We start from the raw sequence: 15544 nt of genomic DNA, 5'->3' as shown, positions 1-15544 counted from the left end.
TAATTTTACTCAGACACCCTTAACGTTAGTCTTGCTGAATCCAGACCTCTGGAAACAGCCAAGAGTGAATCTTGTTTAAAACTGGGTGGGAACAATTAGACAGCTAACTGAGCATCACGTTTCTTAACTAATCCAAGACCTCATGAAGGAGATGCTCAAAATGGGGGTGGTAATTTGAAATGGTAAAGAGCAGTGTTGCTTTAGTTTACCTGGTCCAATAAATGCAAGTTATCGCAAATATACTAATAACCCAATTGTGCTTTACTCACTCAGAATATGGAACCAAATTAGAAAGCATTTTAAGATGGAAAATCTTTTATCGGTGGCACTTCTGCAAGAGAACCACCTCTTTCAACCCTCGCAAACATATCCAGTTTTTAATACCTGGAAAAGTTTTGGGATTAAAATGCTCAGAGATCTTTATATTGACAACATATTTACATCTTTTGAACAATTACGTTCAAAATTCAACCTCCCAGCTACACGTTTCTTTCACTATCTTCAAATTAGAAATTTTGTTAAACAGAAATTGCCCGATTTCCCCCACCTCGCACCCCCCACAATGCTGGAAAAAATACTGCTCAATTTCGAGGAATTAAACACCATTTCCGCATTATATAAAATCCTACCTTTCAAAGATCCAAGAGGACATTGGGAAGAAGATCTCTTAATCAATATATCAGAAAAGGAGTGGAAGGTAGCAAAGCAGAGAATTCACTCGAGCTCCATATGCTCAAAGCATAGAATTATTCAACTAAAAATTATATATCAAGCTCATCTCTCTTGCTTAAAACTGTCCAAAATGTTTCCAGGGCAAGATCCAACCTGTAAACGCTGCAACCAAGCTCCTGCCTCACTGGGTCACATGTTCTGGGCCTGCACCAAACTAACATCATTTTGGTCCAAAATATTTAAGTGCCTTTCAGACAGCCTTGGTATCACAATCCCTCCTAACCCATTAACAGCTGTGTTCGGTGTTCTTCCAGATGGACTTGAAGTGGAGAAGGACAAGCAAACGGTGATTGCATTCCCTACACTTTTGGCACGTAGACTTATTCTGTTAAATTGGAAGAATCCTAACTCTCCTCTGATAAGTCAGTGGGAAACCGATGTTTTATATTATTTGAAATTGGAAAAAATCAAATTCTCAGTTAGAGGATCTGTACAAAATTTTTTCAAAACCTGGCAGGATCTAATCAATATTATTTTAGAATAAGAGAAATAACTATTACCGCATTTAATTCCCTTCTCCATCACTTATTTACATATATATTTATTTCTCCCTTTCTTTTGTTTATTGTTGCCTTATTAAAAAGCCCTATGCAATTCTCCTTTGGCTAACCTCTCCTTCTCAGGGGTAGGGTTTGATTTGTCTTCAATTTTGTTTGGTTATAAATTGATCTATTTGTATGGAATGATTACAATAAAAATTAATTAAAAAAAAAATAGTTTACCTGGTCCAACAGAGACATTCAAAGACATCAGTGGACGAGTGGCAAATGTGAATGATACATCATCACAGGTACTTTGTGTGCTTTCTGTTGTTTAGTTACAATGATAGTGTAGGAGTCGATGCAAGGATGAAAGAATTTGCAGCTATATTAATGAAAATATGAACAGCAAAATATGCATTTGAAGTAAACAATGTGTCGCACATTGTCAAAAGGATTTCCGTAAAGAGAACTGATATTGAAGAGCCACAGGAGATACACATTTCGGTCCTTATAAAACCTGCATCAACAAATCTACTTGTCACTAAAGAATGGACAAGGCTGCATCTGACTGTATACCTATACAAAGAAAAATTCAGCCCAGAGATTTTTAAGTTGTACAAAATATGAAATAAACTAATCATAATGAATGTACCTGTGCAAAGACAGTAAAATGTGTTGCTCATGTGGCTGGAGATAATCTACAGACACACATTTCAGTAGGCTGTTAGGTAGCAGTTGATAAGCAGGCTTTGGGTATGGATGGATACATATATATGCTCTGTGCTTAGAGCTAAAACACCACAACCCAGACGGCGATAATGAAAGAAATAAATGTACCCTTACTGACAACTGTTTGCTAAAGATATTGGAACTACTGAATAAACTTATTTACACTGGAACATGTTATTGCGAGAGTATTTCACCCACACCAAAACAAAGGAAGTACACGACAATATTATGATTTATAAACAATTTAACATACAAATGAGATTTACATAATTTGTTTGTAGTTTGACAACACAATTAGATTACCCAGATTAGAGCTGCTGATCAACTGTGCATATTGTATGTATGTCTGTTATTCATTCCTACTAAAGAATACAAGTATTATAGTAATTATGAACCTTTATTAACACTCTTCCTACTTCCCTATCCCACTGTGATATTTGGTGCCATTGCTCTTCTTCCACAATTTTCCTACTCTAGGGAAGTCACTAGAGATGCATGGAGCCTTGGAATCAAAAGAAGAAAATTTTTGGCATCATATGGCCTACCAAGAAATACTATAGAATGCCCAGGAGGGGGTTGGCAACAGTAGGCCTGGGTCTGAAGAACCATGAACAACTGTGACTGTGTCCAAGCATTTGACTTTGCTTTATAATTGACCGTGGACATCCCAGAGATTTTTTTCACCAAAGATGCTGCAGAGTGGAGCTTTTATGTTCCTCTCCTCTGTTGTCAATGGCCACATATTGTTAGGATCTATTTATGTTAATAGGTTTAGAACTGCTCAAAGCTCTGGTATCCTGGACACTGTATTTGTGACTGATCTTGCATGCTCTGGATGTAACTGCATAGGTTTATCTTGGTGTACTCTTGTCATATTAAATCTCATATAAGTATATATAAGATTAATTCTGGTCTCTAAATTGGCTCAGTGTATAAGCATTTGTGTGTGTATTATGATGAACTACCTATCCTATCAAAGACGGATTCCAGCCTTTTGTCTGAGGTGCAGGAATAGGCTAGTGTGGTTTATAGTGGATGCAAGTTTTTAATGCAGAGAGCAAAAAACAAACTAATACCTTACCTTAATAAACTGAGGTTTGGCTAGCCTAACGGTGGCTATAAAGCAGATTCTGTCTTCAAATGAAGGCCTTAATGACCTTTGTATTACTCCTTCAAAACCATTCCGTGTTGAAGTAGGCACTAAGTAAATAAATAAGTAAAAGAAACAAATAAGAAAAATACACTTTAAATTAACATGCATTGATGATTACTGGAAACATGATGTGAAATAAAATTACCACAACTAGAAAAAACGGGCAATGCTTCACTTTGTAAATTGATTCTTAAAATTTACACCACCATATTAATGCAGTGCTTTATAGAAAATACATTGTCAATCACACTAATCTATATATTTAGTCTATATATTTTCATTTTATCAACATTAAAACATACTGACATGGCTAACATCCTGGACTAGCTCTTAGGTCAAATGAATTTTACATTCATTTAATGAAGAGATTAGATGTAATGATATCAGAAAACAAAAGACTATGGGCACATCAGTTAAGAATATGTGAGACATTATTACAGTATATGTTATATTTTTATATTTTAGTAAGTTTAAAAGATCATTACGATCACATGTACAGAGTACAGTATATTAAACTTAGTATGTTCCTTTTCGCTGGCCAAGAAAGTTGTAGGTTCCAGTTAAATGGAGCCTGAGAAGCAAGCAGGGCCATCTGTTATTGCTATGTTAACTCAGCAGAACATAAGGAATAAACAGCAAGATAAGTTTTGGTTACTGAAACACATACCGTTATTCAGTGATTTGAAATTTCCTATAAACTTAACATATTCATAAACTGGAGGTTCCTTGGGATCAATTGTTCCTCTTAGCATATGGCAACAAAATTCTAGTTGATTTTTAGCTGCATATGAACAAAGAAAACAAGTTAATTCAAAGTAAAATATCTGACTTTTGAATGCTAAGAAAGAAAAAAAAGTAAGAGGACAACTCACAGAAACTTACAAGTGTGGCAAAATTTGGTCACAGCGGTGACGTTTTCAGGCAATATTTGATATGTTTGAATAGCCTGTCCTGTCTGGGATGGTCAAGGTCTCCCTCGGTGTCCAGAGCACACACTGCTTGAGTTACATAAATACTACCCCTCAGTATACATAATGCATGCCCCTCAACTTTAATAAATGATTTCCCTCAGAAGACTTTGCCTTTGGCTAACATCTATTATTTTGTAAGTAATCCTTTTGTTTTTTTAAACTGGAGAAATTTCATATAAATAGATCATGAATCTTATAAACTTTTGAGATCAAAAATCAAAGATGCATTGAAATGTAACAATTTAAAAAATTATTGTGTGCAGTTGTTCATAGTGTATAACCTCGCTGAATTCATGATACATGTTGAAAACTGGCTGAGTAGAATAAACCTTCGGGAAGCTCAGCAGTCAGCACTTTTGATCAGGGGAAACCAAAAAATAATCTTCAATCTGATCAATGTGTTCTGCAAAATCAAACCATACCTTGAGAAACCTGCAAATAAGTGAGAGTCTAGCTGTGGCGAATCTCCAGTGCTACACCAGTACAGTTGAAGATAAATTTTATTAATATTTATCCATTTATGGCCACAATACCTCTGGGTCTGCAGTAATTGTTCTCAACCTCCTCTCTACTGCAAGAGTATGATGACTACAGTAATCCCTCACTATATCGCGCTTTGACTTTCGCAGATTTTATATGTAAGCATATTTAAATATATATCACGGATTTTTCGCTGGTTCGTGGGTTTTAGTGGACAATGGGTCTTTTCATTTCTGGTACATGCTTCCTCAGTTGGTTTGCTCAGTTGATTTCATACAAGGGACGCTATTGGCAGATGGCTGAGAAGCTACCCAATCACAGCACGTATTACGTATTAAATAAAGCTCCTCAAATATATTGTGAGCACGGGGGCTGTTCGCACCCCTACAGGATACGACCACTCCTCAAAAAACGCTGAAAGATTACCTTCACATTGCTCCATTCCTTGCTGGGCTTACTTGTGGCTGCTTTGTCAAGCGATATGCTTCCTGCACGGTGCTTTGCATACTTAAAAGATCAAACAGCCCCTATTGATTTTTGATTGTTTGCTTTTCTCTCTCTCTCTCACTCACTCTTGCTCTGACATTCTCTGCTCCTGACAGAGGGGGTGTGAGCAGGGGGGCTGTTCACACACTGGCCTAGAGGATACGGACACTCGTCTAAAAATGCTGAAAGACTACCTTCACATTGCTCCCTTCCTTGCTGGGCTTTCCTGCAGCTGCTTTGTCAAGCGACATGCTTCCCACACGGTGCTTCGCATACTTAAAAGCTCAAACGGCACCTATTGGTTTTTGATTGTTTGCTTTTCTCTCTCTCTCTGTCTCTCTCTCTGACATTCTCTGCTCCTGATGCGCACTCCTTTGAAGAGGAAGATATGTTTGCATTCTTTTAATTGTGAGACGGAACTGTCATCTCTTTCTTGTCATGGAGCACGTTTAAACTTTTGAAAATGAGATAAATGTTTGTTTGCAGTGTTTGAATAACGTTCCTGTCTCTCTACAACCTCCTGTGTTTCTGTGCAAATCTGTGACCCAAGCATGACAATATAAAAATAATCATATAAACATATGGTTTCTACTTCGCGGATTTTCACCTTTTGCGGGGGGTTCTGGAATGCAACCCCCGCGATCGAGGAGGGATTACTGTATTTAGTAAACCAAGTAACATAAACATGCAATCTAATTGGCTGTTCAGCGGAGCTCTGGATTCTCAATTTCTGGGCCAAGTATTGAAGAAATAAGCATGATTTGCTGCAATTTTTTTTATTATTTTTAAAGATAGGTAACTTTGTTATAATGAATTTGCAAGTAAAAAGGATTGAGCTTTTTTTTATTTAATTGAAAGAAAGTGACATTTCATATAATCAAGTCAAAGATAAAAAAACAGATTTTTTATTTTTTTACATTTTACTGAATTTATTAAAAACGAGTAACATTCCAAAGAAGCAAGTCAAACTTGAAAAAAATAAATTCAAATCAATCCCCACCCATGAGAAAGGCCAACAGTCAGTAAAACTTTAGGAGTAGAAAAAATGTGGGAGAAAATCCTTTTCATCAATTTAAATGCTTATTCCAAAATGTTATTGATTAGATCCTGCCAGGTTTTAAAAACATTTTGAGCAGATCCTCTAAGTGAGAATTTGTTTTTTCCAATTTCAAATGATGTTCATCACATGCCCATGGACTTAAAAGAGGTATACTAGGATTCTTCCAGTTGAGCAAGATGTGTCAATATGTGACGTAAAGGCAATTAAAGTTTATTTCTCCTCTACTTTAAGCCCATCTAGGAGTATGCCAAACACAGCAGTTAATATATTAGGAGAGATTGTGACACCAAGGCTGTCTGAAAGGCATTTAAAGATTTTGGTCCAGAATGATTTTAATTTGGTGCAGGCCCAAAACATGTGAAACAATGAGGATGGAGCTCGATTGCAATATTCGTAGGTTGGATCCTGCCCTGGAAACATTTTGGACAATTTTTCTGCCTTAGGTCTTTGTAGGTTCACCCTTTGGATGCGTGGATACAGGTAAAATTATGTTACAACGAACTGCCAGGGACCTAAAAAATATTTCGTTGTAATGAAAATTTTGTAGTAATAAGATTCTGCATTTGTCACTATAGTGCTTTCTTTAACTTGCGTCTAGACATTTGCAATCTCTTCAATAGCTTCTTTCGTGTTAATTTTAATCTCTTTCTGTCTACAAATTATGCTGATGAGAATTTTTCTCAGCATTTCCTTGCGATAATACACTTTCAGGGTGCGAATGTGCCCAAATCCAATGGCTGAAGCACTGCTGTGCAATTGGGTGGGAGGAATTCAATGTGAACATTATCTAAATGTGGAAGCATGTTGTGGGCAGCACAGTTATCAATCAGAAGCCAAATCATCCTTTTCTTCTTCTTCATATTGTGAGGTTTCTGAACTCTTTTGGGATCCCACTCCCCACCCAACAAGAACAACACACTGAAGTGCGTCTCGAAGCACAATTGCCATGTCCGTGGAAGATTATTTGTCCGTTTACTAGGGCAGGGCAACAGCAGGCTCACAGCGCTACAGTGAAGTGCCACAAAAGCAAATCATAAAAGATCGGGGTCGCGCTACAAGTCCCTGTCTTGCACCCCAAAACACGAGGCTTAGTCTCAATACTTTAGCAAAACCAACTTTAATCAGCTTGAAACAGGAACAGCAGAGTTATTTATTATAGTGTGATCTGCCACTCTCCTATACACAGACACAGCAGTCAGACAGGGTCGTGGCCAGGTTAGTGGCCAAGTAATACTGTTCCCTGCATTTACAATGTTTCTTCACCCATTGAGATCTTTTCTGTTTGCTTCAGTGCAGAGCTGTGAGCCTGCTGTTGCTCTGGCAATGGATAAACAGTCTTCCATAGATGTGGTGATCGCACTTCGGGACGCTCTTCGGTGTGTTGTCCAGTTGGGGGAGGTTCCAAGAGAGTTTAGAAACCTCACATTTTCTTGAATGAGTGATGCATTAATAGGAATGTTTTTTGAACGAGCATCACTGAACCACATAAAAACTGCTTTTCGACTTCTTCAAATGCAGCAGTTCGAATACGTTTGCAACCCGAGAATGTTCTTCTTTTTTTGCTCGGTCTTTGAAGAAAGTTGACAGTGTCGATGGCAAAATTCTGAATTCACTGGCAACGTCTTTTCTCTTTTTGCTGCAATCGAGAGCTGCAAAAATGTAAAGTTTTTTTTTTCTAATATGAAATGTTATCATTTCTTCGTGTCTGCAGTTTCTATAGGAGGGTGACAATGAGTTAAATTCCAATGGATGTTTTTCAAATGTTGACGAGCAATAAGCAAAAGGTATCACTGAAAACCAAAAAAAAAAAAAAAAAAAAAAAACAGTACAAGGAAAGTTCGAAGAAATAAAAAAAAAAATTACAGTGTTTCTGTTTGGGGATCATTGTGCACAACTGAGCTGCGACCATAGAACTAACTGCTCTGTGGATGACTTATTCAGGCATTTCAAGGTCTTTTGAGCACTTCGTTGTAATGAAAGTATCTGCTGAATGTATTTCATAGTAACGAGATTTATATAGACTTGTGTCATATGGGAAAACTGTTGGGACCATAAAAATACTTCATTGTAATGAATATTTCGTTGTAATGGAATTTTACCTGTATTTTGAATTCGAAATAAATGAGTTTATGATTGAATCTAACTTCTTAAAAAATTATTTGTTAATGTATATGGGAAATATATTGAAATAGAAAAAGAAGCTTAGGAAGGATATTCATCTTGACAATGTTAATTCTTCCAGCTAAAGTGAGATGACAGCATTATGTTGATGAAGAGCTTTATGTTTACTTGTGATGTTTACCCCTCGGTATTTTAACTAATCTGCGATGATAAAAGGGAAGGTGTCCAATCTAATACTGTGTGCTAGAGAGTTCACTGAAAAAATCACACTTATTTCAGTTAATTTTGAGTCCAGAAATCTTTTGAAATTCTGCTAGTGCTGTTAGGACTGTAGGCACAGTATGTTGTGGATCTGATATATATAGTACCATATCATATGCATATAGTGATATTTTCTGTTGAAGTCCTTCTCTGATAATCCCCTTTATCTCATATGCATTTCCAAAGTGAACTTCAAGTGGCTCAATGGCGATTGCAAATAGCAGTGGTGAGAGGGGGCATCCTTGTCTAGTACCACTTTCTAGTTTGAAGTAGTCTGAAATTAAATTACATTTTTTTAATAAAAAAAATCTGCAGGGTAGCCATCAGAGTCTGCTGCTTTCCCACTCTGAAGTAAGTTTATAGCATCTAGTAATTCTGAGAGTGCCAAAGGTTCATCCAATTCCTGTGCACTAAGAGTATCTAGTTGTGGTATCTGTAACGTATACAAAAACTCATTAGGCTGTGTCTTGTCTTCTTTAAACTGAGTAGAGTATAAGGACTAATAGTAGTCTCTAAATGTGTGTCTGTGTTGGTAATTACTGGTATTGCATTGCGAACCTCCTGTTTGTGGATCTGTTGAGCTAAGATCTTAATAGCCTTCTCTCTGTATTCATAGTAATGATATCATGATTTAAAAATGAAGTTTGTTTTGTTGTCAGGAGGTTGAGCTCTGAATGCAAAGCCTGTCTTTTACTCTATCATTTGGACACCCAACATGCTCGTGATCTATTCTGGTAATTTCACTAATCTTTGATGCCTTCTTGGTTTTCGATTTATTTTTGTGGGAGAAATATGAAATTATCTGTTCGCTTAAGAAAGCCTTCAAAGTTTCCCAAAGTATTCCTGCAGAGACCTCTGAGGATGTATATAAACTTTGAACAGTTCTCATCTGCTAATAAAAGTGGGTTAAGATGCCAGCTGAGAGAGGAGATTGTGAGGCATAATGATTTGACCTCCATGATCAAAGGGGCAAGGTCAGAGATAATAATAGCATCATACTTGTAATATTTAATCATGGGCAAGGAAGGAATATGTTCTTCAGTTTGACTTTAGAAATCTCCAGGGGAATGGATGAAGTCCCTATCATCCTCATTGGGTGCTTAGATATTTATCAAAATCACTTTACAGTTAAATAAAACTACCCATGACGATCACATATTGCCCTTCAGAATCAGATACTACATCTGATACTACAAATGAAATTGTTCTGTGTATAAGAATTCCCACATCTCTAGTTTTCTTTGTAGCTGAAGTGGAATATTTGGCCAGTCCAATCTCCTTGCAAGCGAAACTGATCCTCACTTAATAAGTGGGTCTCCTGTAAAAATTCTATTTCAGCGTTTAGACCTGTTAGGTGAGAGAATACTTTCTCTCTCTTTAATTCTTAATTGCAAACTTTAATATTCCAGCACAAAAGTTAACTGTTTGGTCATGGAGACATTGCTTCTGAACTTTTGCTGACATTTTGTAGTCTTAAGATAGCACATTATTAAATAAGATAGCTTTGGCCTTAATTTCCAATTTTTCCAGGAGTTATTGCCATGAAATCTATTTTTATATTGGCACTTACAATTGTAAGGATTAAAAGGATAGATTAGAAATAGCTTTGTCTCTTTCTCCCTCCTCCGCCATTTTGTCCCCCAACACATGAGGCTAGACCACACTTCATGAATCCCAGTCCAAAACAAAACAAGCCACCCAGCAGTGGTGTAGGAGGATTAAAATAGAGATATCTATTGACAATACTGTCCAAATACTATAAATATAAAATATAATCTTAAACTGAAAGAGTAAACCCAGGGAATGATGTTAAACAGTAACCATGGATAAGCAGAGAACATGTAATAATAAGTCCTCATACAATAAACCAAAGGTATGATGTTAAATAGACCCCTTTGGGGGGAAAAATATATATATTAATATATGCATACACATATTATATATATATAAATATATATATATAAATATATACAGTCGACCCTTGATATACAACCGGCCTGACATGCGAACAACTTGATTTACGACCAAAATTTTTGTTTTGATTTACGACCAACATCTTGCGTTACGACCCGAATGCGGTCACGTGTATCCGCTTGCGCGATTGTAAACAAACAACCGAGAGCGTTAGTAAGCGTCAGTCGGAGCCCAGATACATGTGTTTGTGGACGTAATTTCGGTCATTGCAGTGATTTACCTATATATATAATTCACTAAGACCATGCAAGCAAGACACATAATTGCTAAGGAAGGAAGAGAAGGTAACGAAGGTAAAGAAAGCGATCACAAACGAAACGAAGAAGGAAATTGTGTGGAAATATGAGAGTGCTGCTCGTGTGACTGATCTCGCTAATATGTACAGCATGTCGAAATCCACCATCTCGACAATTTTACAAAGAAAAGGCTCCTTCTAAACAACCACCTTCCGTTTCATTCTCCTCCTCCTCCTTTCCTGCAGCCCAAAGATGTCAAATTAAATGGTGAGTACAGTATGAAATTGTTGTTTCTAGAATAGAATAGAATGCCTTTTATTGTCACTATACACATGTACAATGAGATTAAAAGCAACTCCTTCAGTGCAGACATATGTGTAGAACACAACAAGTAAATAAACAAATGGTGCAAAAAGATGCAAAGAAGTTGCAAAAAAAAAGTTCTGCATAGGGCTTGTATGGTTGTTTCTTTAGCCTTAGCATAACGCCGGATCTGCGGCCCCGCTTCTGCTTCCTTTCCCTCCTCTGTCTGCGTCGTCTCCTAGACCCGACAACAATCCACGGAGAGCCCGCTGGTCTCGCTATGTTGCTCTGGGATGTTGTGCATGTGATGAAAAACACTCGAAACAGATGTTTGGCTCTGGACACAGATGTCTATAAGGTTCTGACAGGTGTAGCGGATGTTCGCCGAACCGATCGTGCACAAACAAGCAAGAAAAAAAAGTACAAAAACAACAAAAAAATGCACTGAAAAGGAGAGCCCTGAGCAGCTGCGACCATGTGCGCCGCCATGCTCCTAGCTTAATCTAGCCTACTTCTGGTAGGCTAGGCACTTTTTATAACTTTTTGGTTAGTACATTAGAAAAATTATTGGTGTTTTGGTAAATTATGCACATTATACAACCCTTTTTTATTATGAAAAGGTTAAGTAAGTGTTGCAGTGGGAGGTTCGGAACGCATTATAGGTATTTCCATTATCTCTTATGGGAAAAATAGTCTTGACTTACAACCAACTTGAGTTACAACCAGCCCTCGCGAACGAATTAAGTTCGTAAGTCAAGGGTCCACTGTATACACACACACATACTGTACACACACACACACATACATACATATATACATACACATATACTGTATAATTGGAATTAAAATGTACAAAAAAAAAAATGGCAGAGAAGGAAACAGAATGTATAATTATGGCACTAGTCTCAATGCGAATGAATCAAACAGCAGGTAAGATCTTATTTGTCTTGCCAGGACATGATGCGACTCACGACCGTATTTCAAAAAGTGTCGGGATCAATTTTCTTAGCTCTTTTTCTGCTTCCCCCGGAGAAGTTAAAACGTAGAACCTGCCTTGAATGTCCACTTTCAGTTTACCAGGATAAAAGAGGTTGTATCTGATCTTGTCTTTCCGTAAGCGTGGTTTAATGCTGTAAAATGCATTATGTTCAGCAGCTGTTGAAGGTGAGAAATCAGAGAAACTACGAATGCAGTTATTTTCAAATATAATCTCTTGTCCCAGTCTGAGAAGTAACATTATATTTAATGTATATTTAATAAGGCTTCTTGGTTTTCAGGCAATCAAACCACATATGGTAAGCTGCTGATAACTTGGTGTCTGATTTGAAGTCCTCTCCAATTATTTTAGACAATAGTTCAGATGTGAATTTCACTGGGTTTGGACTTATACAATTTTCATGGAGACCTTCAATTCTGATATTATTCCTTCTGTAACCATCATCCAGTGCAGCTAGTCTGTCTCCAAGCACTTTGCATTTGGAATTTGTAGCCATGCCATTTCCATCAGCGGTAGATGCCAGTTATTCATCTATTTCAATAAGAGTTGTGAACATTTGCTTAACGTCTTCAAACCCATTTTCCTGTATTTTTTCTTGATTTTTCCATTAATTTTTTCTAGCATACCTTTAAAGGTTGCTTCAAAGCAATTACTTAAACATTCCTCCTGGTCTTTAATATCCTGAAGCAGCTTCTCATGTGTCTTGTGTATGTCCTTTATATCTTTCCTTATATCATTTGTATCCTTATTTATATTATGCTTTAGCTACTTTATGTCACCCCTAAGAGCGGTGATCATTGTGGCGATTGTTACCTTCAACTCGGACTGTTTGTTTTTGTCTTCTCTGTGCTCTGTGGGTGAAGAAGCAAGCCTGGTTGGACTCGGTGTTGCTGGCTCGCAGGGGCTAGTTGACAGCGTGGAAAGTAAGGCCATTTTCAGTTTCAATTAAACTCCTGGAACTGGCAAGTACTCCTGGCCCGACTCACTTGCATATTTGCTCTCATTTTTGCTCTTGGTTTGAAATGATGCAGCATCGTCAGGTCCTGGGTGATCTGTATTTTCACCTATCTGTTCCAGGTCAGTCTCTGGAATGCCGTACCTTGAACTTGAGGCCTATTTAGGTTTGGATGAAGTTTTAGCGGTCTTTTCCATTTCTTTCTGAGCCTTTCCCCTGCCACTCATGCTTATACTGTATATACTTGCAAATACTGTAATTAAAGCCCCTCGGGTTGAGTAAATACCTCAGGATGATATAAAACAAACAAAAAAGGAAAAATAATACCGCTGGTAACAGGGTTCCATCTCAGACGTCCATCTCCCAAAACGGATGAGACAATAATAAAAAAAAAAAAAAACACCTGAGAGAAAGAGGAGGGCCAACAGCATGGACAAATATTAAAATAAAAAACATATTTGATCTTGCAATGCTTCGATATTTAAAAAAAAGAAGTTTTAAACAGGTCCACTAAGTAAGAATTAGATTTTTTCCCAAATAGAACAGAACATGAGTTATCCACTGACTTATAAAAGGTCAGAATCTTATATCTGATCAAGATAAGTCTATGTGCTTGTAGTGTGGTATATGCAATTACAATGAATTTGTCCTTTTTCACTTTAAACCCATCTGGGAATAAACCAAACACAGCTGTTAATGGGTTTGGAGTGATTGTGACACCAAGGCTGTCTGATTGGCATTCAAAGATTTTGTCCAAAATAATGTTAATTTGAAGCACTTCCAAAACACGTGGCCTAGTAAGGCTGGAGCTAGATTACAACATTCACAGGTTGGATCTTGCCCTTGATACGTTTTGGACAATTTTAAACAAGATAAATGTGATTGATGAAAGATTTTAAGTTGAATTATTGAATGGTTTGAACATATAGAACTGGAGTGCATTTTATGCATTTCTGTTTTCCAATCTTTTTCTGATATTAAGTGAAAGAACCTTTTCCTACCGTACCTTAGGATCTTGGAAAAGATGAGCCTTTAAGACAGATCAATATTTCTACTGGAATAGAAATGGGTAGGAGGTGTGGAAAATTGGGTAGGTTCCTTTTAGCAAAATCTCTGATTTGAAAGTAGTGGAAAAATTGTGTTGCTGGAAAGTTAAATTTGAAGCGTAACTGTTCATATGATGCAAAAACAATATCTATATACAGCTCTCTAAGAGTTTTACTCCCATACGTTTTCCAAAGATTAAATACTGGGTAGGTTTGAGAGGGTTGAAAAATGTAATTATCAGAGAGGTGCAACAGATAAAAACTTTTCTGCACTGAAGTACATCCTGCAATGGTTCCATATTCTGAGTGACTGATATACAATTGGGTTATTGGTATAGTGACAATAATTTGTATTTAAGGGGGCACAAAGCAGGGCATATAAAGAAGTAAAGCAAGATTGTATTCCTATTGCAGACTGGGCTTGTGTATATTAATCACCTGGTCTCAATTTCAAGATCTTTATAGTTTGTATAATAGCCGTCCAGTAATAAAATCAGTAGTAGTGCCATGCTACTTTCTGCTTTAGGTCATTGTTGAGTAGACTTTGGGGTATCTAGATGTCTCAAATTCCAGATAATTGAGATGATAATTTCTTAAGGAAAGGTTTGTTAATGTACAGTCATATGAAAAAGTTTGGGAACCCCTCTTAATTCTTTGAATTTTTGTTTATCATTGGCTGAGCTTTCAAAGTAGCAACTTTGTTTTAATATATGACATATTGGATTAACAGAAAATATGTAATATGCATCATAACAGAATTAGACAGGTGCATAAATTTGGACACCCCAACAGAGATATTACATCAATACTTAGTTGAGCCTCCTTTTGCAAATATAACAGCCTCTAGACACCTCCTATAGCCTTTGATGAGTGTCCAGATTCTGGATGGAGGTATTTTTGACCATTCTTCCATACAAAATCTCTCCAGTTCAGTTAAATTTGATGGCTGCCGAGCATGGACAGCCTGCTTCAAATCATCACATAGATTTTCAATGATATTCAAGTCAGGGGACTGTGACGGCCATTCCAGAACATTGTACTTCTCCCTCTGCATGAATGCCTTTGTAGATTTCAAACTGTGTTTTGGGTCATTGTCTTGTTGGAATATCCAACCCCTGTGTAACTTCAACTGATATGAATGACTGATGCTTGAACATTATCCTGAAGAATTTGTTGATATTGGGTTGAACTCATCCGACCCTCGTCTTTAACAAGGGCCCCAGTCCCTGAACTAGCCACACAGCCCCACAGCATGATGGAACCTCCACCAAATTTGACAGTAGGTAGCAGGTGTTTTTCTTGGAATGCGGTGTTCTTCTTCTGCCATGCAAAGCACTTTTTGTTATGACCAAATAACTCAATTTTTGTCTTATCAGTCCAAAGCACTTTGTTCCAAAATGAATCTGGCTTGTCTAAATGAGCATTTGCATACAATAAGCGACTCTGTTTGTGGCGTGAGGGCTTCTTTCTCATCACCCTGCCATACAGATGTTCTTTCTGCAAATTGCATTGAATTGTAGAATGATGTACAGATACACCATATGCAGTAAGATGTTCT

At 37.2% G+C, this 15544-nt stretch overlaps 1 protein-coding gene across 4 annotated transcripts in view; it reads right to left on the bottom strand.

The window, feature by feature from the left end:
• The window catches only part of clocka (clock circadian regulator a), a 154622-nt gene that overhangs the window by 69811 nt on the left and 69267 nt on the right, over nt 1–15544 (bottom strand). For all 4 annotated transcript variants that reach the window (XM_051928594.1, XM_051928596.1, XM_051928595.1 and 1 more), the window contains exons 8-9: nt 3764–3877; nt 3025–3143 (exon numbers count right to left, since the gene is read on the bottom strand). In XM_051928594.1, the coding sequence (XP_051784554.1) occupies nt 3025–3143; nt 3764–3877 (233 nt within the window). The remainder of the gene's footprint in view (nt 1–3024; nt 3144–3763; nt 3878–15544) is intronic.

The sequence above is a fragment of the Erpetoichthys calabaricus genome, chromosome 5 (genome assembly GCF_900747795.2).
Source record: "Erpetoichthys calabaricus chromosome 5, fErpCal1.3, whole genome shotgun sequence".
NCBI lineage: Eukaryota > Metazoa > Chordata > Cladistia > Polypteriformes > Polypteridae > Erpetoichthys > Erpetoichthys calabaricus.
Note: the sequence above shows the minus strand (reverse complement) of the source record. Positions and strands in the feature narration are given on the sequence as shown.